We start from the raw sequence: 26,921 nt of genomic DNA on the forward strand, positions 1-26,921 counted from the left end.
CCTTATCTTCAGCCATGCCTTTTTTGTTCGGTTTTACTTCGGTTATTTTCTCTCGCTCTAGACCCATTCGTATTTTTCCACAGTTTTTTTTTGTGTTTCGTGAAGGCGCAAAGGTAACTTCTTCTATTTTATCAGCTGCTCACAATTACATTGCTCATAATGTTCTGCTTGGAATAGTTTACGAACATCTAAATAGCTTTCTTTTACACTTGTGAACGGAAATGAGCGTTTCCGCAATCGAATGGATTGTGGTAATTGCGACGTTCTCGGGTCATAATTATCTTCAAGGCGTTACACCTCCCGTATATGTGAAAATGATTTTATCTGTGAATTATAGTCCGCAGCCTATAAGTTCATGAAAACGCTAGTTAACGCACCTCTTATTGACCTAGTCCTTCAAAAGGATTTTCTCAGGATGTTGTATGCGCCCCGCTGCACTTCTATCTGGAAATAACTTTGCATGGTAAGGCCACATATTTGTTTTTGGAACTCATTCTTCATTGTTATGCAAAGAATCGATTCGGGTGGTAACATATTGTCTTAAATAACCATCTTTCAACTACTGAAAATGATATTGAAGGAAGAGATCTAGTGAATGCTGGTAGGCAAAAAAATGTACCGCGCCAGCAAACCGAACAGAAAACTGTGAAAAGCACTCAACTAAGCTGTCTTTGCGAAGAATCTACTTTTACTGGTGACCATCCTGGTGGGAAGAAAGGAAACTTGCAGATGTCAAGTTGTACCTAAAGCACATGCATTACGAGACCATCTAACCTGCATATTGTTAAGATAGAGGTCACTCCGAAAAGTGGTCTAGACGCTACCTAACGCTATGCTAACCAAGCACGTTTCTTGAAGTCTTAGCCACTAAACACGGTTGATTGACTTATTTATTATGTTAATTAGCATAACTACTTGAAATGACCAATTATCAGTTTTGTCAAGATTAAAATTTTCCGCATGCAACAACTGTTAATCACACTTCAATTTGAATTTACGAATTTGTTGTTCTAAAGAGAACCAACTATCATGCGTCCTGGGACCGAATCCACGAAGTTTGATGAGTGCTTGAACACCACCTTGATGTACCCCAAGGTTATCAGAAGTCTTAGCCACTAAACACTAAGTTACCAGAAATCCGCTCATCATTTCTATAACGAGAAAATTGGGTTGCTGCTAACTTGCAGAATCTTCGTGATCTCACTCTGGCTACTATACTACCGTACTGACAACTGGAGCGGTCACAACAAAACTTGTTGTGACCGCTCCAGTTGTCAGTACGTACTTTTCTCTTTTTCGAATTTTTTCCTTGGACTTCAGCGCAACCTCCTGCTACATAGTAGCCAGAGTGAGATCACGAAGATTCTGCAAGTTAGCAGCAACCCAATTTTCTCGTTATAGAAGTGATGAGCGGATTTCTGTTAACTTGGCCTTATATAGGGTGATTTTCGAGAATATTTCGCAACTAAATTCCACCCTGTAGAAAGCCACAATGAATTCTGAACCATTGTTTTGGCTGATAGGCTTCTATACAGAGGCAAGAAGCCTTTACGACGAATTTTGGCGGAAAATGATAATTAGCGTGCTAAGGTAATTATGCTCATTAAAGAAATTACCGAATCAACAACTCTGTTTACTGTCTCAAACCTCAAGAAACCTGCTTGCATAGCGATTATTGTACCTTTTGGGACGAACTCTCCCTTAACTCAATTTTCGCTTCTTGAGGAAGTGATTTAAATGTCTGTCCACATCTGCAAGTTTTTTTTCGTTTATTTTCTATCTTTTGTTTTTTTTTCGTACTCCATAGTGCGGGTGGTGGAAGAACTGCCGAGTTTATATAAGAGTAACCATATTATTGTCCTGCCGACTTTAGAAGAGGAGAAACTGACTTGCCTGTTCTTTTATACTTGTAAGCTCACATTGTTGTGCGATTGTCCTTGCGTTCATACTCACCGCTTTATCCAGGATGAACACTACGAACCAAAGTGTAGTGCAGGACCAGTTTACCCTTGGTGAGACAGTATTCTATTTGAGTAATGGTGCCGTCGGTTCTTTATTCAATTGTATTGTTCTATGGATTGCTTTGATCTACATAAACACTGATGACAAACCACGACAGGTATGTGACCCAAACCATATTGTTATTTACACCATAAATGGAATAGAGCTTCCTTTTAATATCGAGTATTGAGAGTTAGGTAGACTTTATAAAAGGCTAGCTCATTAGTTTTCGACTGCCCATATGAAATTGTGAAAGCCCCGATTGTGAATTAACTGCGTAGAAAGTTGCTGTTGTCATATATTACTGTAATCAAATTGAAGGGTGACTTTGTTTGTAAATTTTAAAATCTTTATTCAAATTATATAATAATATTTAATTTATTTCTCCGCATCTGTTTCCTTGGGAAAGGATAGTCATCAATCGTCATCATCCTCAACGTCGCCCTCCAACAAAATACGCCTATGCCAACGTTCTTTTTCCAATTCTCTAAACAGTTATTAAACCCGATTTCCGAAATGGTCTTTAGTTTACGCCGCGATTCACGTTGAATCTGTTATATGGACTCAAAAAGTGTTCCTGTAGTGTAGGAGTTCGTAGTACACCACACCACTATGATCGAAGAAAATTGCTGACATGACCATGATTTTTAAAAGCATCACCCCACGAATCTGGCATGGTATGGATTTTCGGCGGAGCACACCTATATCGTTTCGTACATTGTGAATACAGGGGTGGTTCGGCTCATCTCTCCCTGCGTCGCTGTAAGCAGCCGGCTTCGGAGTGCGGTTTCTTGCAACGTCCTCTATCGCGCACCGTTCTCGCTTGCGATTCGTCCAATAAAATGAATTGACTATCGGGACGTCCGAATGGATTTTCGACGAATCGCAGGCGGGGTGGGGCGCAAAGGTGAGGCATTGCAATAGAGGACATCGTAAGAAATCGCATTCCGAAGCCATCTGCTTACAGTGATGCAGGGAGAGATGAACGGAACCACCCCTGTATTCATAATCTACGAACTGATATAGGTATACTCCAACGAAAATCCACGCCAGATTCGTGGGATGACGCCTTTAGACGAATATGGCGCGATTTTTTCGGTCCCTGTTCACCTTCTTTCGACAGAGTCTGTCACCGAAGGCCTTCTGCAAGATTCTCACCGTTTCTGCAGCAGAAATTTCAGCAAGCAAAACTTAATGGAATTCTTTTTCGATAAAATTAGACACAGGTAAAAACGCCAATTTCACTTTTAGGTGTTTACAAAACACAAACGCAACTATGAATCCAATGGAGATAATGACATGAAATTTTACATAGATGTCAATAACAGCACTGCCAACCTATAAAAAATATTACAATGTACAGGCGAAACTTAGAAAGTCACCTATCAAGTTGACCGCAGTAGTATACTAGGAGCGTTGGTTCTCCCTCGGAAAACAGACAGAGCGCAAATCCACGTTTTTTTTTGTTCTTTTTGTCCGTTGGTTAGTTCATTTTGCCTCATAACATTAGAAATATACTAAGACTCTAGGAACTTGATCCACTCTAGCATTCTCTTAGTTCATCTATCGTCGATTCTTCTCATAATATGGCCGACCCAACAATGCCTTGCCTTCGATATACATTACGCTAGGTCGCGAAGTCAGGAGATTAGGTCAAAGCTGCAAAGATCGGCTAGGTGTTGTGTGCAGGTTGAACTTCAGAAGACATCTCTCAAGGGTTCTGTAGGTAGTGAGCAGCTTCAGCTGCGTAACAGAAGAGCTGTCGAGTCGATAAGAACGGAAATCCTGATCCGTCAGGTAGTCCGTATCTTTCCTGACGGGTGTATATGCTGTCCTTTCTCTCCTTCTATGCAGTTCTTCCTTCAAGTCGTTTTCCATGTTCATAGAACGTCCGAGGTATATGTATGATGAAGTGTCCACGATTTGGGAGCCTTCAAGTTGTACTCCTCGCAGTAAGCGTTCTTCATGAACTGTGTCTTCTTTATGTTTATTCGCAGTCCTATTCTCTGACTGCTTCGTTCAATTTGTTGAGCATCGTTTCTGCTTCATTGGTACTGCTCGAAAAAAGAACGATGTCGACCGCGAAACGAGGGTTCGAGAGTAATCTTCTACAAACACGTATGCTCCTTTCTTCGCAAGAAAGTTATTTCGTTATTCAAGAGGCGGTATTTCGGGCAAACCTACATGACCTTCGACACGGTCCGTCTGAACTCCTAACGGAATCCAGCTTGTTCTTGAGGCTGGGCTTCATTCAGCGTCCCGGATATGCGCGTGAGGATGATTTTGGTGAATACTTGGTGCAAGATACTCAGCAAGCATGCCTAGCGCTAGTTCCAAAAGTCTTCTCGGTCACCTTTCTTATCAATAAGAACGGTACGCAAGGTCTTCCACTGGTCTGGGTTTCTTTATTTCTGAAGATAGGGCGTCATGTGCGCCACTAGAATTACATGAAGCGGATGACCACCAGCCTGAAGAAAGTCCGCTGATATAATTCTGGTCAGGGGGCTGTGCCAAGTTTCATTCTCTTGATAGCGAATCGTACTTTCGAAGCGAGAATCCGTGGTGGAGCTTCACGAGTAAAGATGATCGGGCTCGTCACAGAAGCTGATGAACGGAAGAGGTTTGAGTTAAACATCTCCGTCATGATTTCCATCTCACGACGAGAAAGATTGCGAATCCCGTCTTTGCTCAGGAAGGCTGCTAGCGAAATATTATATTAGCGAAGGTCCTCGCGGCACTTCTCTAGACCTGTCCTTTTTGTACCGCTTCCAGAATCTTCTTCCGCATGTATTTCGAAAGATCTTCCTGCATTGCCTTTCTGTAGCTGGTGTTTGCTACTAACCGCTCAATGTGCGATGCATTCGGATCAAGCCTAAAAGTCCTTCTTCTTTCCAACAATTCCTTGGTGGTCTTCGAAATTCGATCCAAGTTTGTCGTGCGCGGCTTCGAGGCACGTTCAGCGCAGGCTCGTAATCCTCTGAGCAGCATCTCGTAGTCCACGTTTGGGTCCTCCTCAGTGTGCCAGTCACCTTGGGACAAGGAGTCCTCGAGTACGCAATCGTCGTAGACGACTTCTTTTCTCCTTCGTTGCCAACAGCAGATGTTCTTTTCCATCGTGTGGCTGAGTCCTATTTTCAAACGAGGGAGACGATCAGAACCACTACAAAAGGATGGTATTACCGAGACGTCATGTAGACACCACCTCCGGCGTATGTGGTCGATTTCCTCACGAGCAGCGCCATTGGGCGATTCTCATGTCTCATTCTCACGATGATTTTTCCTATGAAAGGAGAATTCCCATGAAAAAGACGAGTGGCGGACAAATGCCCAGCGGAACGATTGAAGTTTTCATTTCGGTTCCCTGGTCCAAAATTTTTCCTGTATTCTTCTCCTGTTGTCTTTCCAAGTTTTGTGTTGAAGTCTCCGACAACGAATATGTAGAAGAACTCCTAGTTACGGATCACTTCCTCCAGCTGCACATAAAACCCATCCAATTCAGATTGATCAGTTGCTGATGTTGATAAGGAGCAGTCCATGATGCTGAAGGGTATTTGTTGCAGAGGGCGGAGGCCAAGAATGGCCAGACGAGGTGACAGATTCTCGTGAGAGTTAGAAAGATGGACGACAGATGGGTGCACAACAAAACCAACACCGCCTACATTTTGAGACGGAATCTTTTCTCCACGAATGATGAGTGTACCGTCGTTCATCTGTTCCAAACTGAGCACCCTGCCATGGCAAGCTTGGCTTTCACCACAGGTCGTCGCCCAACCTATATGGATCATGGAGCAACCTTGAGACACATTGCTAAGAATGTGGTGGATGTTAGCAGTGGTTTACTCTTAGTTAGACTTCCGATTCGGAGAAGTTGGATTGTTGGATGTGCCCAACTCCTCAGCTTGGAAGACCCTGTCGGAGGACGTGACTCTGCTGCGCATGGCAGTTCGACGCCCAGAATCACCTCCAAGCCACTATGAAGCAATAAAACCGTTGTGGAGGATAATATATACAGCGCTACTCAAACGCTAAAAAGTGTAATACTTGAATACATGTAAAGTAGACGTTATCAGAAACATTTCGAAACCTCATTTGTATGTGCATTTGAGAGTTCTGAAATTTTCAGAATTTAGCGAAATTCCCACATTTCAAGTAAGTTTAAAGACGTACGTTCCTACCAAGAGAAACTTTGTACGGAGTTTCCTCAGGGATCTATTTGTTGTGGAGAAAATTTTAATCTCTAAGTTATTTTCTGAAATCTGCTTCATCCCTCCACACCAAGTGTACACCTTTGCTGTTCTTCATTGTTCTCCACAATGTTTGAGCAACTAGAAGCGATTTATGCTGAATCCTTCAGTCCTGCAACCTGATGCTTTCACAAAACTTCTTTTTCTAACTAAAGTGAGATGTCTGAGTTAGCAAACAATGTTAGTTTACGACAGATTTCACATGGCCGTGAGGAGGGAACCCGACTGTTTTTACAGAAATATAGTTTTTGTGGCTCGTACGGAACATGGTCACGTTCAATGTTTTTAGAAGCACTTTAGTGCAATTCTTATTATTAGTAAGAACTTTAGAAAACTAAAGGTAAAACAGGGAAATTGAAATTAGAAAATGAAAACATGATAAGAGAACAAAATCTGAACGTAGACGAAAACTCTGAATAACTTCGAAAAAGCTGGAGTTGAGAGACATTTTTGTTCCTTCTCTCCAGGGAAACCTCTAGTTCCACTATGTGGAGTGCTTTTATCCGAGGTATGTGAATACTCCATGTTCATCGACTATGAGAAAACCATCGAGAGCCTACCTCTCCGTACCCATTAGAAAGGATGTACGACAAGGCATACGTGTTTGTGAAGGAATCCTCTCCTCAACCTTCGTTTCGCGGACGACATCGTTCCCTTTTCGAGAGGTAGCAATGAAACAGAAGCGATGTTCAGGGAACTGAACGAGGCGGAGAAGAGAATAGAATTGCGAAGAAACAGAAAGAAAACACAGTTCGTGATGAACGTCAACTGCGAAGACAGAGGAGTAAACTTTGTCATACATCTACCTTGTATGCCCTATGAATATGAAGAACGACTTGAAGGAAGAACTGAATAGAAAGATGAGAGCAGAATGGGCAGCATGCGCACTCATCAGGAAAGATACGGACCAACTGACGGATCAAGATCTCCGTTCTTATCGACTCGACAGTTCTTTTAGCCCTCTGTTACGCAGCTAAAGCTACTCACTGCCCACAGAGCCCTTGAGAGATGTCTCCTGAAGTTCAACCGGCGCACACAACACCTAGCCGGTTCTGGCAGCTCCGACTTGAGCGCAATGTTCTGCCTTCGCGAGCCAGCGGAAAATACATCGAAAGCAATGATGATGGGCCGGCCACATTATGGGCAGAATCGACAATAGATGGACGAAAAGAACGCTAGAGTAGATCCAAAGAGATGCCAAACGCCCTCGAGGAAGCCGCTTACGAGATGGACGATGTATTCGATGCACGGATGGATCAGCTGAAAGCTCGACTGGGCACCGATCAAGTACCTCATCACGAAACTTGTGAACATCTTGGACGACAATGGCTAGGGAACGAAATGAATGGGAAGTTGCTTGTCCTGTACGTCCAGTGAAAAATGTAGGCCATTCGCAAAAAGCGTCTATTTAGGTAATTATTTTTGTTCATGTGAAGTGCAATTTTGGAGTAGGTGAATGTAGAAGTAGAGCATCCAACAAACTCTTCTGTGTTGCTTTTATTTATTTTTTTCAGAGTCCTTCGTTTTTGGTTTTAAAAGCACTTCATTTCGATTCGTATGATTAACTAATTCGTGGATGCTTTTGTTCAAATACGATGTCGTCGGTGTGGCAACATAACATTAGAAAGGTCGCATAGCTATGAAGTGAGGTTCCCCGGCGGATCCTGACGAGGCCGCAATAACTGCATGCGTTATTCGAAAGGTCAAGAGTGGTGATGGAACACAATTTTCTCAAAAACGACTTTTTCCACGCTCAACGCTGCTGTTACAGTGTTCCTTTACTGCACTCAATATATAGGAAATTTTCTGTGTTTTGAGAATCCAACCTTCAAAAATTGAAACGAGAAACGAATAGCAAAGGTGAAATTTGGTTGGTCCCAGAGGTAAAGAGACACCAAATAGTAGAAGAAACAAATTTGCTAGAAGTTTGTAGAAATATATCTATGAACTATTTCTACGTTTTAAAACCCTGACAAAAACAAACGGACTGAAAAAAACTCATAGTACAGGAGGCAGAAATGAGTGAGGTGCATACGTCGAATTACAGAACAGCGTCGAAGAAGAAGAACAAAAAAGACCAACACTTCGTTTTGACAATGCAAAAATGTGTTCCGGTGCCGGTTCAGCACCCTTGTGAGGCGCACTCCTTTATTCATACCACATTGTATCGCTTCCAACAGTTTAAAAGTGGATTTAGTAAGTTTTGTTGATCTAGAAAGCTTAGACACTATTTACATTGCTAGTTTCGGAAGATCGTAAATAACTTCATGAGGAGAGCCCCCTGAGAAAGTTTTTTTTTGGGATCCCGTAGACTTTTTGGGCCATAGATGGGACCATCTTCCCGTCACTCACCTAAAATTTAAAAAAAAACCAAACCCTGTAAATCAAAGGGTATAGGATCTAGCAAAAAAAAATTAACTTCTACAGTAAACGTGAAGGCAAACAGCTCGACATCAAGTTCCCTCCGAATTAAGGATAAAGGATAAAGTTTGTGACGTTAACCAATCCACTTGGGATGCGCCCCCACGTTCACTTCAATTCAGAATCGTTTGAGGTTTACGAACGTGTAACTGGTCTACACAATGACTTGCGGTGGCTAGCCAATGTGTCAAGTCAGTGTTTTTATCCTCCCAGACAAGTCTGGTACCAATTTATCGAGCCCGGAGGGATCAAAGGCTTGGTGAGCACTAGGGCGGACTCGAACCTCCGTTCGATCGTACAGGAAGCGGAACCTCTTACCACTACACTATACCTGCCCTTCCTTCGAAATATTACACTTTATTCAAAATTTGTGCAGTTTTCGGCGCTCGGGCAAATTCGGAAATCCAGCAAGTTTTTCCTTTCCAGGGAAACGAAAGTGCGTTTTAAAAAATTGTTCTATTCGGATGAAGAGTCTAAAAAAACTCCCATTTGCAAAACTGCTCTTTTCCGGACCATAATCATGGCTATTAAATTCTGTTAAATCCGCTTTCAAACAGTCGAAAACGATCTATTACCAAAATCTTCATGTTTTAGGTGACGCTTCAAAAGTTTTTCAAAAGTGTGCCTTTCCGGGGTGTCGAACATGTGCAGACCATTGTTTCATTGTCATAACAAAATGTACTTTTTTTTCGTTTATCTTTTTCCTTGTTCCTCTACAATTTGACATATGTACCCCACTTTTCTCTGGCTTGTTGTATTATGTGATTCAATGAGTCTTTAAAGATGTTTTGTAGAATTTAGAGCGTGGAAATGTTTCAACTCTTATATTTCTACAACCTTTCCGTAAATCCGCTTCCTCAATTTGTTTCTTCTCGTCTACGGAGTTTCACATTTATCATTCGTTTTCAACGGAGGAAATTTTCAATATATTGCCAGTAAAGGAGAACTCGCAGTAACGTAGATGCCATGAAAGAGGTGTAACTAGGCAGTTATGGCCTGCTGGTATTAGTATTAAATCTCATTTCAAAGTTCAAGCTTAACTTCTTTCCCGTTTTCTGAAATTTGTTTTTTTTTTATCGTACAGACTTTGCTTAATCTCTGAAACCACTACAAGGAGCTTATTCACGAAGGTTCTCCAATACAGTAAGGGCGAAGTTGACTTCTTTGCTTCCTGGAACTTGGCACTTTGGAAGGACAAAGGAACTAAATTTTTAACTTCCTGTGAACATTACATCACAAACATCATACATTCAACAATCGAAGATGGCTAGAAAAACGATCAACTCCAAAAATGTTTCGTGGCAAAAAGTCAGTAAAATAGCCAGATACTAGTGCTTTCTACAGTTGCATCCATAATGTACAGCGTAATGCTGTGAAAGCAGAGCAGCCGGGAATCGAATCCACTCATTCTCTGTAGGGATTAAGACTGCGCCCTAACTTTTGACGATGCGAAAGAACTGACCGAAAGAGAAAGGAGTGCAATGATGGAGGTCAAGAATGGTCAAGGTACTAGTGTATTTTGTTCTAGGCTAAATACTCTCCTCTTCACAGATGTTTTTTTTACGGGAGATGTGGATTTCATGACTGTTTCACACGATTACATATGCTTACGAATAGGGTTGACCATCGACACAATGCCGACTTCATCAAATGCCGCTCAGAGCAACAAGAAACTAGAAACGTCGATTTTGGTATGGGTTCAAGGCGCAATAATTCATTTCTAACACATTATCTTGTAACCACTGTATCTCCGCCTTCTCTAGCGATTACCACACAAATCCCACATTCTTCGCAATGCTTTTATACATAGATTCTATGGGTTTACTTCAAAGGTATATATTGAATATAAAACCATATATCGTTATTCTATCTCCCAACAAAACCTGAACTTCTTCAACAATGTTGGCATCTGGAAGAAGGAAGTATAGAAAGGTTCATCTTAATTCTCTACAATTACTTAAATAATTCAAATAATAAAATATTAATAAATGAAAACAATTGAAATAACTACGGATCTCGCTCACTAGAGGGATCACAGCCGGTTAGCCGCGGGGCTGCGTGGCACGTACTCGGGTGGCGGATAGAGGGCTAATCGCTTACCAAAAGCGACCTTGTGCTTGCCCAGAGACGAGGGTGGATTCAGGGGATGGATTCCCTGTTTCCGGTGAGCCAGGACTGACTCATGACATCTTTGTATCCAGCACGTCGGACCGGCCAAAAGCCTGCAATCAAGTGACTGGGAGGTGTAAGGGAGGCGGTTTGGAGTCGCCTCCAACAAATAAGCACCTCATGTCCTCTTCGGGAGAACGCAACGTTTTCCCAAAAGCTTATGGGACTAGAGGTTTGCAACCTGACCATGGATTTTAGAATTTTACGCAAAATTTGTCACAGTAATAAAAAAAGAGTCCCTTGATTTCGGAGGAAAGCCTGGTACGGTAGCGCCAGGAAAGACGGGGTTGCAGGAGTCATAGAGACTACAGAAACGGTAAAGGACTAGGATGACGATCTGAACTTATAATGAACGTACGCTTGCATCGGAAGCGGCCATCGAAGATCTGATGATGCGAGCAAAGAAGATTAAGTACGACGTCATCGGACTGATCGAGACGAGACGACCTCACCCTCTCAACGCCGTATATGAGACTGGAGAAGAACTGTTCTTAGGAACATGCGAGAGTAGAGGTGTTGGTGGAGTTGGCGTCCTCGTCAACACGAGTATGGCAATGAACATCGACTTTTTTGAACAACTTACGACCCGAATCGGACGTCTGCGGATGAGAAGATGTGCCCCAACACTAGCTTTGACTGTCTTCGTCGCTTACGCTCCAACATCAAGCTACGAAGAAGAAGTCGAAGCTTTCTATACAAACCTGGAGAAATTTTTCCGAGAAGATCATGCCTTCTGCAAGGTCATAATTGGCGATTTCACGCTGAGGTTGGCCCAGGATGAACGTCTGAGTGACTTCACATTCGGACCCACGGCCTAAAATGGAATGAATAGAGAGAGGCTCTACGAGTTCATCATGACGATTAAGACCGTCCATGGGAACTCGTGATTCCTGAAGCATTCCTCTCTAGGTTAGAGTCACCCGATGGAGGGTATCATAATGAAATAGACCATATCATCGTCAGTAAATGGTTCTGCCTGACGGACGTCGTTGTTGTGCCAAAGATCTATGCGGGATCGGACCATCGCCTCCTCCGAGAAAGATTTTCCTTCACAAGGAAAGAAGAGAAAGTTGTCAAGTTCAGAGAGCAAAATCTCAGAGCTACCATTAACTGGGATCTCTTCGCTACGCTAGCCGACTTTTGGGAAGATTCCGTAATGGACAAAATCGACAAGGAGTATGACCGCCTCGTTGAACACCTTCACGACTTCACGAATAAGGCTGAGTTTCAAAACTACCAAAAGACGTCTGTCTCTTGGTCTTGGTCGGAACCCGAAGGGAAAAACCGTTGCATCGAGAAGGGGAATGGAGAAAATCATCTACGAATCCTACACTGATCTCTTCGACAGTCATGTCCACTTATCTCCTAACCATCTGAGGAAAGAAGGCATGTTATTCCAGAGGTTCTCCCGTCCGAAATACGACATGCTATCATGTCAGTAAGAAATCGTATGGCACCCGTTCCCGGCAGAATAAAACCAGAACACCTGAAGATTTTTCCGCCAGTACTCATGACACCCTGACTGGTTCTTTACACATTACCTGTCGGAATACAAGGTTCCTAAACAGTAGAAGACCAAAAAGACCGAGTTGGGAAATATACATGACATCGGCAACTATCTCCTCATCTGCTTACTGTCCGTCATCTACAAGCTCTTTACAAGAGTAATCTTAATAGGATTGAAAACGTCTTGGATGAAGGACAGCCATGCGAGCATGCAGGGTTTCGAAAAGGATTCAGCACGATAGGCCACATTCACACTGTTTCGAAACTCATCGAGGTATCACGAGAGTACAAGATGTCGCTCTGTCTCACCTTCATCGACTTGAAGAAGGCCTTCGACTCAGCTGAGACCGAAGCGGTCGTGGATGCCTTGGACAACCAAGGCATACCCGCTCAGTACATAAAGGTACTTCGAGAGTTGTACAGAAACTTTACGACCGGAATTTCGCTATTTTACAAGAATATCATCATTGACGTGAAGAGGGGGGTCCGACAGGGTGATTCAATCTCACCCAAAATATTCACAACCACCATCGAGAACGCAATGCGGAAGTTGGAATTGGATGACATGGGAGTGAAGGTTGATGGTCGGCAGCTACACCATTTGCGCTTTGCTGATGACATCGTACTGATAACATCTAGCATCAGCTAAGCGGAACGAATGTTGATCGAATTCGACGAAACATGTGGATGCATCGGTCTTCAGCTGAATCTCCAAAAGACGATGTTCATGCGCAACGGATGGGTCTCAGATGCTCCATTCACGCTCAATGGAGGAACATGTCCGAATGCACCAGCTACGTTTATCTGGATCGGGAATTGAACATGATGAACGACCTGACCCCCGAACTGGGCAGGAGGAGAGGAGCATTTTGGGGAGCATATAAGAGCATCGCGAATGTAGTGAAGAAGACCAGGAACACCCGACTCCGTGCTCACCTCTTTAACACCACCGTACTTACTGCTTTGACCTATGCTTCAGAAACCTGGGCATTTCGCAAGCAGGAAGAAAACGCGGTGAGCGTCATTGAACGCGCAGTTGAGAGAGTGATGCTAGAAGTATCCCGCTTCACGCAAGTGAGGGACGGGATTCGAAGTTCTCCCTACGTCAGCGATCGAAGATTAGCGACGCCGCCGCGTTTGCCAAGGAAAGTAAGGTGGGCCGGACACGTGATGCGTTTTAACGACAACCGTTGGACCAGAGCCGTGAGCGACTGGGTTCCCCGCGATATTAAGCGCACTACAGGAAGACCGCCGACACGATGGTCAGATTCCTTGACGAAGTCCTTCAAAGAAAATTATGATGGTCTCCGTGTTCCCCGCGAAAAGCGGAACCACTGAACGTCTCTGGCACCCGATCGGAACAAATAGAACAATACCTGGCGCCTGATCGACCAGTTTGAAGATCAACGGGAGTCAAGGTGATCAAGGTGGATTGAAATAATTAGAAACATTTTGAACTTCACTAATTGAACTGATTTTGATGTCAATCGATAGATTTCTCTTCGGTCGCAAAACTATTTTCTTCAAACAAAGAAATGGTCCGTAATAAGCATAGAAGTAAGATTTCTGTAGAAACAGTCGGATTCTCTCCTCACGGCCACGTGAGATCAACTATCAGTTGTCATTATTTGCTATTTTCGACGTTGCACCTTAGGTAGAAAATGGAGTTATGTGGAAAAATCAAGGACTGAAACTGTTATAACAGGTCGTTGATAGTTGCTCATACGTTCCAGTCAATAGCTAAAAAAGCAAACTTCTCCACTTAATCTGGAGTGACCTCACCAATTTTTAAAAATAACACTACAAACTGGAGTGTTTTCTATAACAAATTTTTCTATGATTAGACGTCGTAGTATATCTTTTTCAGGTAAGGACCTTGGTTTTTTAGCTAATTTAAAATGTTGCAGTTATCGAAAAGTTCGTCATAACGTCAAATTTGCAAATTTAACCATCAATTGACTTTCATTCGCATCAGATATCACACACTCTCAAGATGAGCTAGGTCCACTAGTTTGTAGCCGCCAGTAATTTGGAGAGCAAGTGCTTTCCGCTCTTCTTGCAGTTCAGAATAAGCCAGATAGAAGGATCTTGTACTCATGGATAGATTCACATCCAATGGTTTACATCATTCCAATAGTGCAAAAGAAATCAAGTTGTGGAAAATGAAAAGAACGCGAATCCGCCTTTTTGTGTTCTGGCAAAAAATTACCACGAATACTGGGTGCAATACTGTTACCTGACCATGTAAGCTTTATACGATGTATTTTTTGCTGGTTTTCCTTTCATTCTTTGTTCAATTTTGCGCAGATTCCTCCGTTCTGAAAGTAGCCAACAACGAACGTGCAGATGATGCTTTTGAAAAAGAGGTGTTAAAGGCAGCGTTCGGAGAAATGTTCGATGTTGAGGTCTCTCTAGTGGGAGATGGTGTTCAGTACGATGTTTTTAATATCGTAGAATCAGATGCCTCAGAAACACTGAAACACTCACCTTATCTGAGAAGCCACCTCTTCATACCCAACAATATTCATGTAGCGATGTGAATTTCATTGCTCGTACTGATTAAAGAGTTGCCTCGTCGTGTCAACTAATTGGTGAGAGTGTGCCTGATCTATGTGATTCCTATGTGTGTGTTTTTTTTTGTTGTTTTTTGTTGTGATAGTTATAAACGACTTACATTTCCAATCTTTCTTCTACTGTAGGGAACCCAGCATCGAAAATCTTTTCAAATACTTCCTTTATGCTATAACCACTAGCCCTTTCTGTTTTCTCAAAATCATTAGCTTAACTTCTGAGGACTGAAATCACCAACTGTTTTGATAATGAATTAAGAGCATACTACAGCAGTGGGATTAACAGGTGGGAGTGGGGGTGCGGTCTTTAGAGGTATCCGCAGCCGATTAAGTGCGTGCAGATGAGACTGTCGGTAGGCCTGAGCAGGTAGATCTTAGACCAGTTCTGATCATTAGGCCACGTCCACCCACCGCCACATCACTAAGGTGAGTGCTGTGTTTGTATTGCAGTTACTTAATATAGTTGACTTCAAGGAGAGTCCAAAGAAAAAAGGTAACAGCACAGCAACGTAGAAAGTGGAAAAGAATATAAAAAGTGGTAAATTGGAGTGAAAGCGTGGAAAATTCCCTGAAGAACAAAACAACATCAAAAAACATAAAGCAATTAACGACCGTCGTTGGCAGTCCTTCCCTCTGATGATAAGCTGTTGCGGAGGCTGTGGGTACTTAACGATACGCACCCGTTAACAGGCACTACGAAGGTTTGAATAGGATGTGGCTGGTGTTATTCCAAGACGCATTTATTGTTTTCCAATACAAATAGGATGTGAATTACATAGAAAAACTTTGCATGCGTTTCAGTCAACTTCGAACTTGGTGTTTTCCCTTTTCCGAAACTTGGTTCAGAACAGTCAAAGTATCATCAAAATTCCAGATCATTGTCATCAACATGACCTTTGCTGATCTCGTTATGTGTTTGTGTTATATGCTGACAAGACCATATCTGAGTTTATTTCCTAACATGGCTTGTAATCCCTACTACGTTACCATATGGACAATTCAACTTGTCAGCTGCGTTAATTTGGTGTGGTTAGTAGAATTGATACCTTCTGGATTTTATGTTTCACACATTTTAACATCCTGTCTCCACATGCACGTTTAGAGGAAAAAGTCTACCGTCTACCTTTTATGTGTACTGCATGATGATGCAATGCAGAGTGTATCTTGTATAGGTCTATTTTCAGGTTGAATGTCGATAAGCTGATTTTCATCCAGTTCCCTCTACATTACTATTCAATTATAAATAGGAAAAAAGTATTGATTCTGATGGCAGCCACATGGATTGTTCTTGGATACATTTCCTTTACGGTGGAATCTTTTATGAGAATTGCGGCAAGAATTCTTTGGTTTTCGATATTTTCATAATATCACTCCTAAAACGAATCCCAGTTAATTCCAGGGGAGATGTGATCGTGTTGTCATCAACCCGTACATCTACATGCCTATCTGCATTTTATATGTGGTAGTAATCCTTGCGTCTTTTACGATTTCTGCAGTCATTTATTTTATTGCACACACATCTACGAGATCTGAGATAAGGCAAAGAAAGGTAATTATTTGTATAATTGTAACAATATACAATAAGTCTTTGAAGTGCGTCGGATTCTGTCTACGGAAATGTGTGGCACGCTCGCCATCTCCACTGATTTAGTTAATGAAGATTATTTATGACATGTGAGTGGTAGGAGTTTCAAAACGTAAAACTAGGTAAAGGAAATTTTGTTCAAAAAAAAAATACAGGATACATTCAACCCCGTATATGAGTAATATATCTTGTTGTTAGCAAATCTTTTTTCAGAAATTAATACTTTTTAACTTATTCTTCATTTCTACACTGCATCCTTTAAAAACCGAACATGTTTCCAAATCATTAGCTTAGTGCACGTATGAACTGCTTCTGTACATTGAATAGTCTTCGATTTCACTTTTTTTTGCTTTGAAATCTCTCGATGAGTCAAATAAACCAGAGAAACCTTGTGCTCTCTCACTTCTTCTGCTCCATTATTCACTTTGATTCGATGTTCCTCAGTTTCCCATAATTTGATACGACTGTATAAGAGCGGGTATTTAAACTACCTGCCTAGGTTGAAGATGCTTGTAGCAGCCTTTATTAGCAGCAACATATTAATCTCTGTGATCCCGTTCGATCAACCAAACCAAAATTAAGACCTCATTCCCCGCCTCACTATCAGGACGGGCGTTATGGCTTAACGAGGCATCTTCGTCGGTGTGTGTCGTCCTCAAAATTATCCGAGCCCATGCTGTTCAATCTTCAGCTATAGTTCGCATAAAATCTACCCAGCCGTCGCTATTCTATAAGCGTAGGAATTGTACGTCACAACTGAACTGCCTGTCAACGCCAAGTCCTCAGGACAACCTGGACAAGATGATCAGGCGATCTCCTTGTAGTATGACCGAGGAAGCAATCACGGTTTTCGATGACCACTTCAGAAGAGTGGGCAAGATGTTAATGTTATCCACGTGTCATCCGCCGGTAATCGTTGAGGTTCTGCATCGGGGGAACGGGTGTAGCACAGCTGCCTAGAGGTTCTGCTGTCTACACGATCGATCGCAGATTCGAATTTTAGGTTCCTTAGTGCTCACCAAGCCTACATGCCCTCGGGATCGATAAATTGGAACCAGACTAGTCTGGGAGGTCAAAAACTCTAACTCGACACATTTGGCTAGCCACCGCAAGTCATTGTATAGGCCAGTTACACGTTGCTAACCTCAAACAATTCTGAATTGAAGTGAATGTGGTGGCGTATTTCAAGCGGACTAACGTAAGACACTTTATCCTTTTATTCGTCGGTACACGATATCGACTTTCGAGTTAAGTTCTTTGTTATGGGACACTATCGACCAAAAATAGCCTAACAGTCGTTTAAACAGCTTTCTTTCTATACAGTCATGCTTTTCCATCATCGTCGACGGCGCTGCCCAAATCTCCGACCCGTACACCATTATAGGGCGAATGGCGTATAAGCAAATTCGCAGCTTGACTTCGCTGGCGGTGGGGGTCGACCCGAGCCCAAATAATAGAATTCGTCCGCGAGTTCAACAGGTTGTCCGTCCACCTGCTTGCATTTATTAGAGTAAAGTCGCAGTCTCTAGGCTGCAGCTAACTTCGATACAAGGTTAAGAAGACGGTGCTAAAACGACATCGGCGGAACACCGCTCAATTGTTCTTCGCATTATGTCATCAACAGCAAAGTTGAACAGAGACGGTTCCTCCACGGCACTTCGTCTAACTCCAGTTTTCACTTCGAACAGTGTGGTACGTCCAGCTTGTGTTCAAACCGCAGCAGTTGTTATTTCATTCATGTCGTTTATTAGGCGTACGAATTTTCTTAAAACTCTATCGGCACTAAGCACGAGAAGACGGTCTTGCTGAGAAGAATCCAAAGCGGCTTCGAAGTACAGAAAAACTAACTGTAGATGCTTCAAATGTCGCTGCCACGCTTTAATCACTCTCCTCACAACAAACACCTGATCAGTAGTCGAACGATCAGGGCGAAAGCCGGTTTGTCCTGGTGTTACCCTTGGGATGATTGGTAAGCTTATTCAGGATGATTCGCTTCAGGACAGTGTTTCTAAGACACAGCAGAGATATTTCTCGGTAGTTCTTGGGTTGCGTGACGGACTTAGTATCTCCTTGTGGAGAGGAACTATGGCAGCATGTCCCCACAAATGCGACATTCTTTTTTTAATCCATATCCAACGGATTATCTTTATCTCACGAATCCACGAAGGAAAGAAGATTTCAGCATTTCTGCGCTGATTTCATTTCATTTTCTCAGCCAGATCTTCGACAAAGAGGACAGAAAGACACCTTTTCATCTTGCCGCTATACTGCCATAGCAGAGTATAGGCTTTTCTCGGATTCATGTCCTCCCATGCATTTTAACGCTCTTGACCTTCATTCGTTCTCACGATCACATTTCAGCTGACAAGGCAACCTCCTTCTTGGGCGCTTTTCTTGGATGAAGTCACCAAGTGACATAGTGGGGTTACACATACAGAATTGTGCGTGGATCTTGTCTCTGCAGATGCGAAGGCGAACGTCTTCCTCGGCGTTAAAGGTGGGAGCGTTTTCTTTGCAGCGTCTTGAATCCATCTAGTGAGAAAGTCAGCGTCATCCACTCTCTTCTTGGTCTCATCCAATATTGATCGGCACTCGTTGGCGGAATTTCCTTCTGCATTCATCGTCTTTCAGTTGGAATCGAATGCGACATCCCCGTTCGCCTCCTCACGAATCAAACCATTTTTAAAATGTGCTCCGAAGACAGTATGCGAAATCATGACGCTATGACTGGAAAGACCGGTCTGCGGGAGTTGGTAGATTCATCGTTTCTTAACAACCCTACTGAATGCATGAACGCACTATCGTTTATGTGGATAACGCTTTCAGATTTTCATAAATAAGCTACAAAGCGCATGAAATAAGCAGAGGCATTTTTCCTATGCATCATCACTATTTTCGGTCCTTATTATATTACTCACAATAAACTTGTTAGTTTCAGAAAGACATGTAAGTGCAGTGGTAGAACACTCTTCACGTTTGTAGACAGGATGCTGAAAAACTACTACAATGTTCGAATTCTGATGTCTAGAAGCAGTGATGTCTAGAAGCATCTTTTATCTAAGAATTACAATTAACCAGTCATTTCTGTAAGGTCCATAAAATTTAGGAAAGCACACTGTTAGGGGCAATAAACTGAAAAAACACGAAGAAAACACGGGTTTTATTCGTCTTTTTTCAGAAGTCGTCAAAAGTTGATTTCTCTTACAATATCTGGACATCTCTTTGGAGTGCACGAACTTTATTCATTGTATACAGCAAGAACTCCTAATGCCTACCACTAAAACATTTCTTGAGAAAAACGTCTGTGGCTTCAGATTAGTTGAGCACGAGTCTGATTCACTTATAAGGCTGAGTCCTAGATAATTGCTTACAAAGATATGTGATTTTTAACATATTGAACATATTCTTTGAAAAGTAAAAGGATAAATATATGTATATTCGTAGTGCACATACCTGGCTTCCTTGAGTTGACGTAATCGGCGGGCTGATATCATCGACTGACGCGAATACCCGTCGAGTTGTGCCGTCCTCGAACACAGCTCTGCCCAACCTTCTCGATCTTCTGCGAGAGCATGAAAAGAATCAATCCACACGTCGCTATTCCATCTTGTGAAACCCTACGTTTCCCCTGAACTGCATATCCGCGCCAATTGTCTCTAAGACCTCTTTCACCACTTCAGTCCAGAACTTCCGTTTTCGCCCAGGTGGCCTCTTTCACCTTGAAACCGACAAACTTCTCAGAACTCTTCTCAGAAGGCGATCTGTTGGTATCCTTAATACATGACCAAAGAAGCAAAGAGGATTTTCTGTAGACACTTTCGATGGCGGTGCGAGACGTGTGCGACGAGATATTTTTCACTTGTCATCCGCAGGTACACTAACACCGATTTCCGCGTGAAGATCTTCGTTATGGCATATGTTGGGCCAAAAGTAGCAAAGCAGTAGTCTGAACAGCTTCCCTTCTGCGTAATCAAAATTCTCCATCACTGTCGGCGGTACTGCCCAAGTCTCCCATCTTTATATCATAATGAGGCGAACTGCGGATAATTAGACACGTAGACACACAGGTTGACTTCGTTGGTACGTCGGTCGACCACTGGCGCTTCGTTAAGAAGTTAAATGCAAAAGCGATCTTTGTGCATTTCGCTGACTATCTTTCTCTGCCACTGTTCCTTAGCATACAACCTAGCATAGAGCTCATCGAAAAGCTTGATTGGTTGTCCGTCCACCCTAATTCACGTTCAGCGTTTTGAAAAGGTAGAAAAACGATGGCAGGAGGACACTGATCAACTCTACCTCCCATGAAGAGAATCGAAAGGGGGCTTTAAAGCCTAGAAAGGTTAATTGCGCTGGGTTTGAATACCACTGCCAGATTCCGATAACTCTCCTAACGATGTGGTCGATGATTGTAGATCTGCCAGGATGAAAGCCAGCTTCCTCGTTGTGCGTTGTTTCTTCGCGATGCTTAATAAGTCGGACCAGGATAATCCGCTTCAAAACCTTGTATTTAACACGCAGCAATATGATTCCTCGATAGTTCATAGGGCACGTGACGGATAACTTTTTGTCAAGGGGAATGATGACAGCGTATCTCTACAAGTCAGGTACCCTTTATTCGATCCATACTGAATGGATGATCTCTGTCATTTTACGAATTCCATACGAAGGAAGGCATCTCAGCATTTCTGCTCTAATCCCATCGTCACCACCAGATTTTCCATTTTTCATCTTTCGGATGCAGACCAGAACCTCCAACTCGGTCGGTGGTTCCTCACTGACCATGTGTGTCGGTTTCTGGACGTGTTTGAGATAAAGAGTTGATGGCGCTTGTCGGTCAGGCCATGGAGTGATATCCCCAAATTGTCAGGCTTGCTTTGCCGACTTCATTAGAATTGTTGTGAAGACTGGAGAACATCTTTTCTTCTTGCCCCTATACTGTTTTAACAAAGCATAGGCTTTCCGCAGGTTGACCTCCCAAGCCTTTTCAAACTTCTTCGCTATTGAATTCCATTCGTTTTCGCAGTTTTTTAGCAGCTGATGATACATTTTCCTTCTCAAACTCTTTCCCTGGCTGAAATCGCCAGTGCTGCCGACGCCACTACATAGATAATTATATGTAGATTTTGTTTGTGTGGATGAGAAACCAAACCTTTTCCGCGGCAATAAGGCCGGAGTCGTTTCCTTTGCAGCGTTCTGGATTCACTTTGTAAGGAATTCGCATCGCAGAGCTTCTTCCTGGCCCGTACTTCAACATGAGTAAACACATCATTGCGGAATTTCGTTCTGCATTCTCCATGTTTCAGACATACCATGTCGGTTTTCGGCTGGCGGGGAACTCCTCGGTTTTTATTGTGGAACCGTAACTTGAAGCTGAGAAGAACTGGACGGTGATAAGAGCCGAGAAGTGCAACGTCTTAAGTAGCTCTAGATTTCCGGATATTTGAGTAAGGAATGTTCCTCGTCAGAACGTAGTCGAGCTGAAGATTGAGAGTTCTCATCTTCCGCTTGTGGTGTTCTTCAGGCGTCGAAAAGTTTGACCCTTGCCTCATAAGCTGATGGTGTCGATGGTTCCTTCTATACGTGGGGGCAATGATGAGGCCGTCTTTTCACATGAGTCGACCAAGTTACCGCTATCTGACGTGCACTCCGCTGGTTAGCACCATTTTTCTATCGCATCGGATTGCTGTTAAAGTCCCACTTTTGCATTTGCGTCGATTCCGACCATTTCCACCTGCTAGCTGGCTATTTTAAATATCAACACAATGAGCTCATCACGGAAGTGTTTTTTTCTTTAAGAGTTTTCTTTAGCGGTTTTCGTAGGTGCGTGAGTACATAGATCCAGAGCTTACGTATTCCACGACCCTCGACTAGGTTGTTGTAGTCGTTCCTTACAGTTATAGCGCAGCCGCCTACCTTCCTTTCATCAGTGTCATCTCAGTAGATAGACTCCGACATTGATGACGGTCCGACCTCTGATGCGCGTTTCCTGCACCGCAGAAAACGACACTCAGAGATATTGTGGAAGCCTGGACAGGGCGGTCTGCTGCAGTTCACTCGACAGTGTTCGATACTTCAGCGTGACGAAAAGAATGGCTATTGCGAACGATTCCATGGTCCATTCACCGCATTGATTACTGCATTTGAAAGGAATGGAGTAATTACAGAGAAGATACTATTATTAGACACTCAGATCGAAACACAAGGTCAAAATTTGCGATCGATTTGGCTCTACCTGCATTCTTTGATCTTTGAATTAAAGTAAAGTCATCAAATCAAAGGAATTGTTACGATTAAACGAATTTTCTACGATCTCATGGAATGGAATAAACAAATGGCATAGGTAAATGAAGAATCACTGAAGTAAAAATCAGAATAGAATTACTAAAATGTGGGTTACGAACTAAGTTAGAAATCTCCAGGTGCATGATTAGGCAGAGCTCCACTTTCACTATCAGATTTTTCAATTTTAAAAGTTTCCAAAAATTTCTAAGATTTTCAAGGAATAAAACAGAATATCTTATGGAATGTTGTTCTGCAAGTACAACGCTCCTCTCAGGAGTTATTCTTTTCTTTTCAGATGCATTAATCAATGTGGTAACACAGTAGTAGCTCAATGTGCGGCCTAAGATATGTGGTGTGCCGACGTGCCTAGATGATAATAACTTTCCACAAAGGCTGGCGTAGTCTTTAATGAATTATACAGAAGTTTTCGAAATCAACACCATTCAATAGACCTTCTCCTCCTGGAAAATATTCCCACCCTGATATTCAAAGAAATCTTCAATAAGTCGCAGAAAACTCTTTAAAATTGCTCCGAAAATTTTCATCCGTACAGTTGTGAAGCTGGCCGTAGCTGATTCATATTATGGAAAAAATTGAGACAGTTCATGGAACGGTAATAGTTCTCTATAGAGTTACCTTAGTCAGATTTTAAACATAAAATATCACTTTAGGACCACTTACAAAATTTTGTTCGTGTCTATTTGTTACTTTGCTCAGTAATATTGTTTTGTGACGACATATGAAAGAAGATTGATAGTCGCGTATGCAGAATTATGTACATAGAAACTGTAGACATCACATCTAACTACTTTTAACCAAACCAACTTTTTCTTTTCCAAACAATGTTTATTTGTTCAGAAATTATTCCACCGTCTGTTCTTTCTATTCTCTAGTACACTTTGGACGTTCTTCACTTGTCTCCCATATAGGATTCTATATCTCTTGAATATGCTCTGTGAGTTTCCCTACTTACATCGCTACACAAATGCTTATATTTAAAAACAGTCTCCTTTCTAAGTTCCTTAACGCTAATATCAGCGCTAAACGACAAGAAGGTCAGCGTATGTGTAACCGACATGATCTCTCAGCACTTTCTCAACCTGACACTACCTTGAGTTGCACTACCTTGCACAAGTTTGGTTGTTTTCTAGTTTAGTTTTAAAGATCGTTAACAATACTTTTTCGAGTAAGGAGCGGGTGCAGGAGCGTCAGAAGGTAGCCGCTTTGTTCTGTTTGGTGATCAGTACACTAGTTCATAGAAGCTGCTTTGCAAATGGTGCCAAAACTGCCAATGCGCAGCAGTAATTTGAAACAATAAGCTATCAACAAGCGAATTTGCGCGGTCAACCGAAAATATGCAACCGCAACGCCACTGCTGCCTTTCTGGAAAATGTTGGTTCTTTATAAGAGATAATTCTTTATAAGTCTTTATAAGAGGCGTCTAGAATAGAGTTCCACCGATCTATAGAAGGTGGATTATATGCTTCTGCTTCAACACCGCAACATCTGAGACAGTGAAAGAAGACGCTGATTCTTTTCCTATCTTCCTTTCTTCTACTGGAAATTCCGTCTAGAGTACTTCACAAATCGTGTAAGAGGGAGAGCACTAGCCTTGTTTCTCACGAAGTTGGGCAATCAGAAGTCAAGCAACATTGATTGTGCTACAGTACTCGTGAAACAGCATTGAATGAAAGAAAGTAGAGAAGACGGAAGCAAACGTTCGAAAGCCACTTCAAAATATGTGCATTTTGTGCAAACTCTAGAAAACAACTACAATCGGAAGAGCTGTGATGCCCTCAAATGGTGATGGAAAGAGCCATGCACGCATTCTGCGGAACTCGCTTGTTTTCGCTGAAAAAAGAGCAGTAAATGGACTATAGTTCGAACGACTGTAATTTTCCCGAAAACGTAAGTAGCGTTCCAAGCTAACGATAATAAGGGTTTGGTTCCTTAAAGACAACTGCGATTTGAAAAAATCGCTACGAGTTGTAGCATTCCTACTGTTAAGATGATTCAAGATTACTGCTATTTTGTTTCAGTTTTGCACGATCGTGAGCTTATTTTCTTAGAAAATAATTTTCACGACTGACATCTACAGTTTAGGCACTCCATGCCGCACAGTTCTGGTGCAACAGCTGACGGACATATTCTTCCGCATATTGGTTGTTGGAATGGTGATTAATCCAGTTATCACTATATGGACTCAACGGATCTATCGCATGCGTCTCTTAAGGCTTTTTAACAAATGTCAATAATCTGCGACCAACGAAGAAACCGTCAGTGTAAGAAGTCATTCGTCGAAATGGAATGCAATCGAAGCAGTATCGCTCGCAATATCGCTATGATTTATATTTACGCTTATAGTGGAGTTGTATTATGCAATATTAAGCATCAGTTATTGATTTAACTTTTGAGAGAGGGAAGGTAGTGTCCCGAAGTAGACGGATCTCGCAATCATCTGGTTTAAATTACTTTCGATCAGTCACTGTCATCGATTTCTCTGTAAAGGTTGTAAGAATACACTTTTAAGTTTGTATTGAATGTATTACTGGGCGAAACTTTTGCTTTCAGCAGGACTCAGATGACGACAATTTTTTCTACTTTTTTTGTTATAAGCGCAGTGGAGCTCGGAAAGGCATTACTAGGCAGAGCCGCTTTTCTAGGAACAAAACCCTCGGTCCTCATGATTCAAAAAATCCAGTGCAACTTCATTAAGAGCGAATAAGATTCATGCACGGCGTCAAATGTTCTCCAATATCCCCGTTCTAATTTCTAGGCAACCCGCTAACGAAAAGTGGTGAACTCCTATGTGAGAAAAAAAAAACTATGTATGATAAATTTATATTATCGAGTTTGATAAGCTGTACACGAGGTTGTTAAATAAATTTATTGGCTAACGTTTCGGCTATATCGCCTTCTTCAGAGCCTGAAAAGGGCGATATTCAATCTACAATCTAAACGACCAACCTCTCTACAACTAAACCGATAGACTCCACGCCTACTTTCAATCACAAATTTAGCGACTACACTGATTACTCACCTTATATCGGAGACGCCTAGCATGGACCGCTGACTGATCGATCACGAGGGCGAATGGTTCGAATGTCACATTCGGATCGGACTAACCATTCGAGATATGGCGCGAGTTCCCGCGTTATCGACAGACATTCACCCTTGCGGTTCATTTTAGGGTTTTTGGCTTGGATCCAAAATGCCTCCAGCGATTTTCGAACCAACGTTTTAGTTTCGTGCGCTAAGATTTGGACCCTATCGGATTGCTGTTAAAGTCCCACTTTTGCATTTGCGTTGATTCCGACCATTTCCACCTGCTAGCTGGCTATTTCAAATATCAACACAATGAGCTCATCACGGAAGTTTTTTTTTTCTTCAAGAGTTTTCTTTAGCGGTTTTCGTAGGTGCGTGAGTACATAGATCCAGAGCTTACGTATTCCACGACCCTCGACTAGGTTGTTGTAGTCGTTCCTTACAGTTATAGGGCAGCCGCCTACCTTCCTTTCATCAGCGTCATCTCAGTAGATAGACTCCGACACTGATGACGGTCCGACCTCTGATGCGCGTTTCCTGCACCGCAGAAAACGACACTCAGAGATATTGTGGAAGCCTGGACAGGGCGGTCTGCTGGAGTTCACTCGACAGTGTTCGGTACTTCAGCGTGACGAAAAGAATGGCTATTGCGAACGATTCCATGGTTCATTCACCGCATTGATTACTGCATTTTGAAAGGAATAGAGTAATTACAAATTATTATTATTAATTATTACGAAACGGTATCTTATCTGCGGTGGAAAACCCCACCACGGATAAGATACCTCTCTGCTTTCCTCACATCTCCGATGAAGTGAACGCTGCCATTAGGCGATGTCTGAGGAGAGCAGACTTGGATAGCTCCGTTTCGGTCGTTGAAATACCACCGAACAATTTGAAACGTCAATTAGTTCGGAATCGTTTATACGATACCATCTGTACAACACCGAACTGTATTATTTGTCCCACAGGTAGATCAGGAGACTGCTTGAGATCCGGGGTAATCTACCTGATTTCTTGCACGAACTGTGGCGACGAGTATATCGGTGAAACGGCACGACCGCTGTATGTCCGCATCAAAGAGCACGTGAGCGGCAA

At 42.4% G+C, this 26,921-nt stretch overlaps 5 protein-coding genes across 9 annotated transcripts; 3 read left to right on the top strand and 2 right to left on the bottom strand.

Moving 5' to 3' along the window:
* Positions 1–4,743: 4,743 nt before the first annotated feature.
* Positions 4,744–5,115, bottom strand: RB195_025185 (uncharacterized protein; the record flags this gene model as incomplete). The annotated part of the gene is made up of 1 exon (XM_064213219.1): positions 4,744–5,115. The coding sequence occupies one exon, from the start codon at positions 5,113–5,115 to the stop codon at positions 4,744–4,746; it is 372 nt and encodes a 123-aa protein (XP_064069100.1).
* Positions 5,116–5,618: 503 nt separating this feature from the next.
* Positions 5,619–5,978, top strand: RB195_025186 (uncharacterized protein; the record flags this gene model as incomplete). Its single annotated transcript, XM_064213220.1, has 1 exon — positions 5,619–5,978. The coding sequence occupies one exon, from the start codon at positions 5,619–5,621 to the stop codon at positions 5,976–5,978; it is 360 nt and encodes a 119-aa protein (XP_064069101.1).
* A 1,461-nt stretch (positions 5,979–7,439) lies between these two features.
* On the top strand, positions 7,440–12,990 carry RB195_025187 (uncharacterized protein; the record flags this gene model as incomplete). 3 transcript variants are annotated; one of them, XM_064213221.1, is made up of 4 exons in its annotated part: positions 7,440–7,609; positions 10,868–11,007; positions 11,208–11,601; positions 11,745–12,171. In XM_064213221.1, the coding sequence occupies 4 exons, from the start codon at positions 7,440–7,442 to the stop codon at positions 12,169–12,171; spliced, it is 1,131 nt and encodes a 376-aa protein (XP_064069102.1). The 3 variants fall into 3 exon arrangements, with proteins under 3 accessions (XP_064069102.1, XP_064069103.1, XP_064069104.1); XM_064213223.1 differs by lacking the exons at positions 7,440–7,609; positions 10,868–11,007 and adding an exon at positions 12,513–12,990 and having other exon boundaries at positions 11,225–11,601; positions 11,745–12,080; XM_064213222.1 differs by lacking the exons at positions 11,208–11,601; positions 11,745–12,171 and having other exon boundaries at positions 10,868–11,033.
* On the top strand, positions 12,634–25,033 carry RB195_025188 (uncharacterized protein; the record flags this gene model as incomplete). 3 transcript variants are annotated; one of them, XM_064213224.1, is made up of 5 exons in its annotated part: positions 12,634–12,744; positions 12,820–12,918; positions 12,981–13,355; positions 15,786–15,940; positions 16,096–16,276. In XM_064213224.1, the coding sequence occupies 5 exons, from the start codon at positions 12,634–12,636 to the stop codon at positions 16,274–16,276; spliced, it is 921 nt and encodes a 306-aa protein (XP_064069105.1). The 3 variants fall into 3 exon arrangements, with proteins under 3 accessions (XP_064069105.1, XP_064069106.1, XP_064069107.1); XM_064213226.1 differs by lacking the exons at positions 12,634–12,744; positions 12,820–12,918; positions 12,981–13,355 and adding exons at positions 16,311–16,460; positions 23,637–23,733; positions 24,882–25,033 and having other exon boundaries at positions 15,873–15,940; positions 16,096–16,219; XM_064213225.1 differs by lacking the exons at positions 12,634–12,744; positions 12,820–12,918; positions 15,786–15,940; positions 16,096–16,276 and having other exon boundaries at positions 13,029–13,679.
* Positions 21,481–21,792, bottom strand: RB195_025189 (uncharacterized protein; the record flags this gene model as incomplete). Its single annotated transcript, XM_064213227.1, has 2 exons — positions 21,481–21,567; positions 21,646–21,792. 2 exons carry the CDS (start codon positions 21,790–21,792, stop codon positions 21,481–21,483), a joined length of 234 nt encoding a protein of 77 aa, XP_064069108.1.
* Positions 25,034–26,921: the final 1,888 nt, after the last annotated feature.

The sequence above is a fragment of the Necator americanus genome, chromosome X, assembly GCF_031761385.1.
Source record: "Necator americanus strain Aroian chromosome X, whole genome shotgun sequence".
NCBI lineage: Eukaryota > Metazoa > Nematoda > Chromadorea > Rhabditida > Ancylostomatidae > Necator > Necator americanus.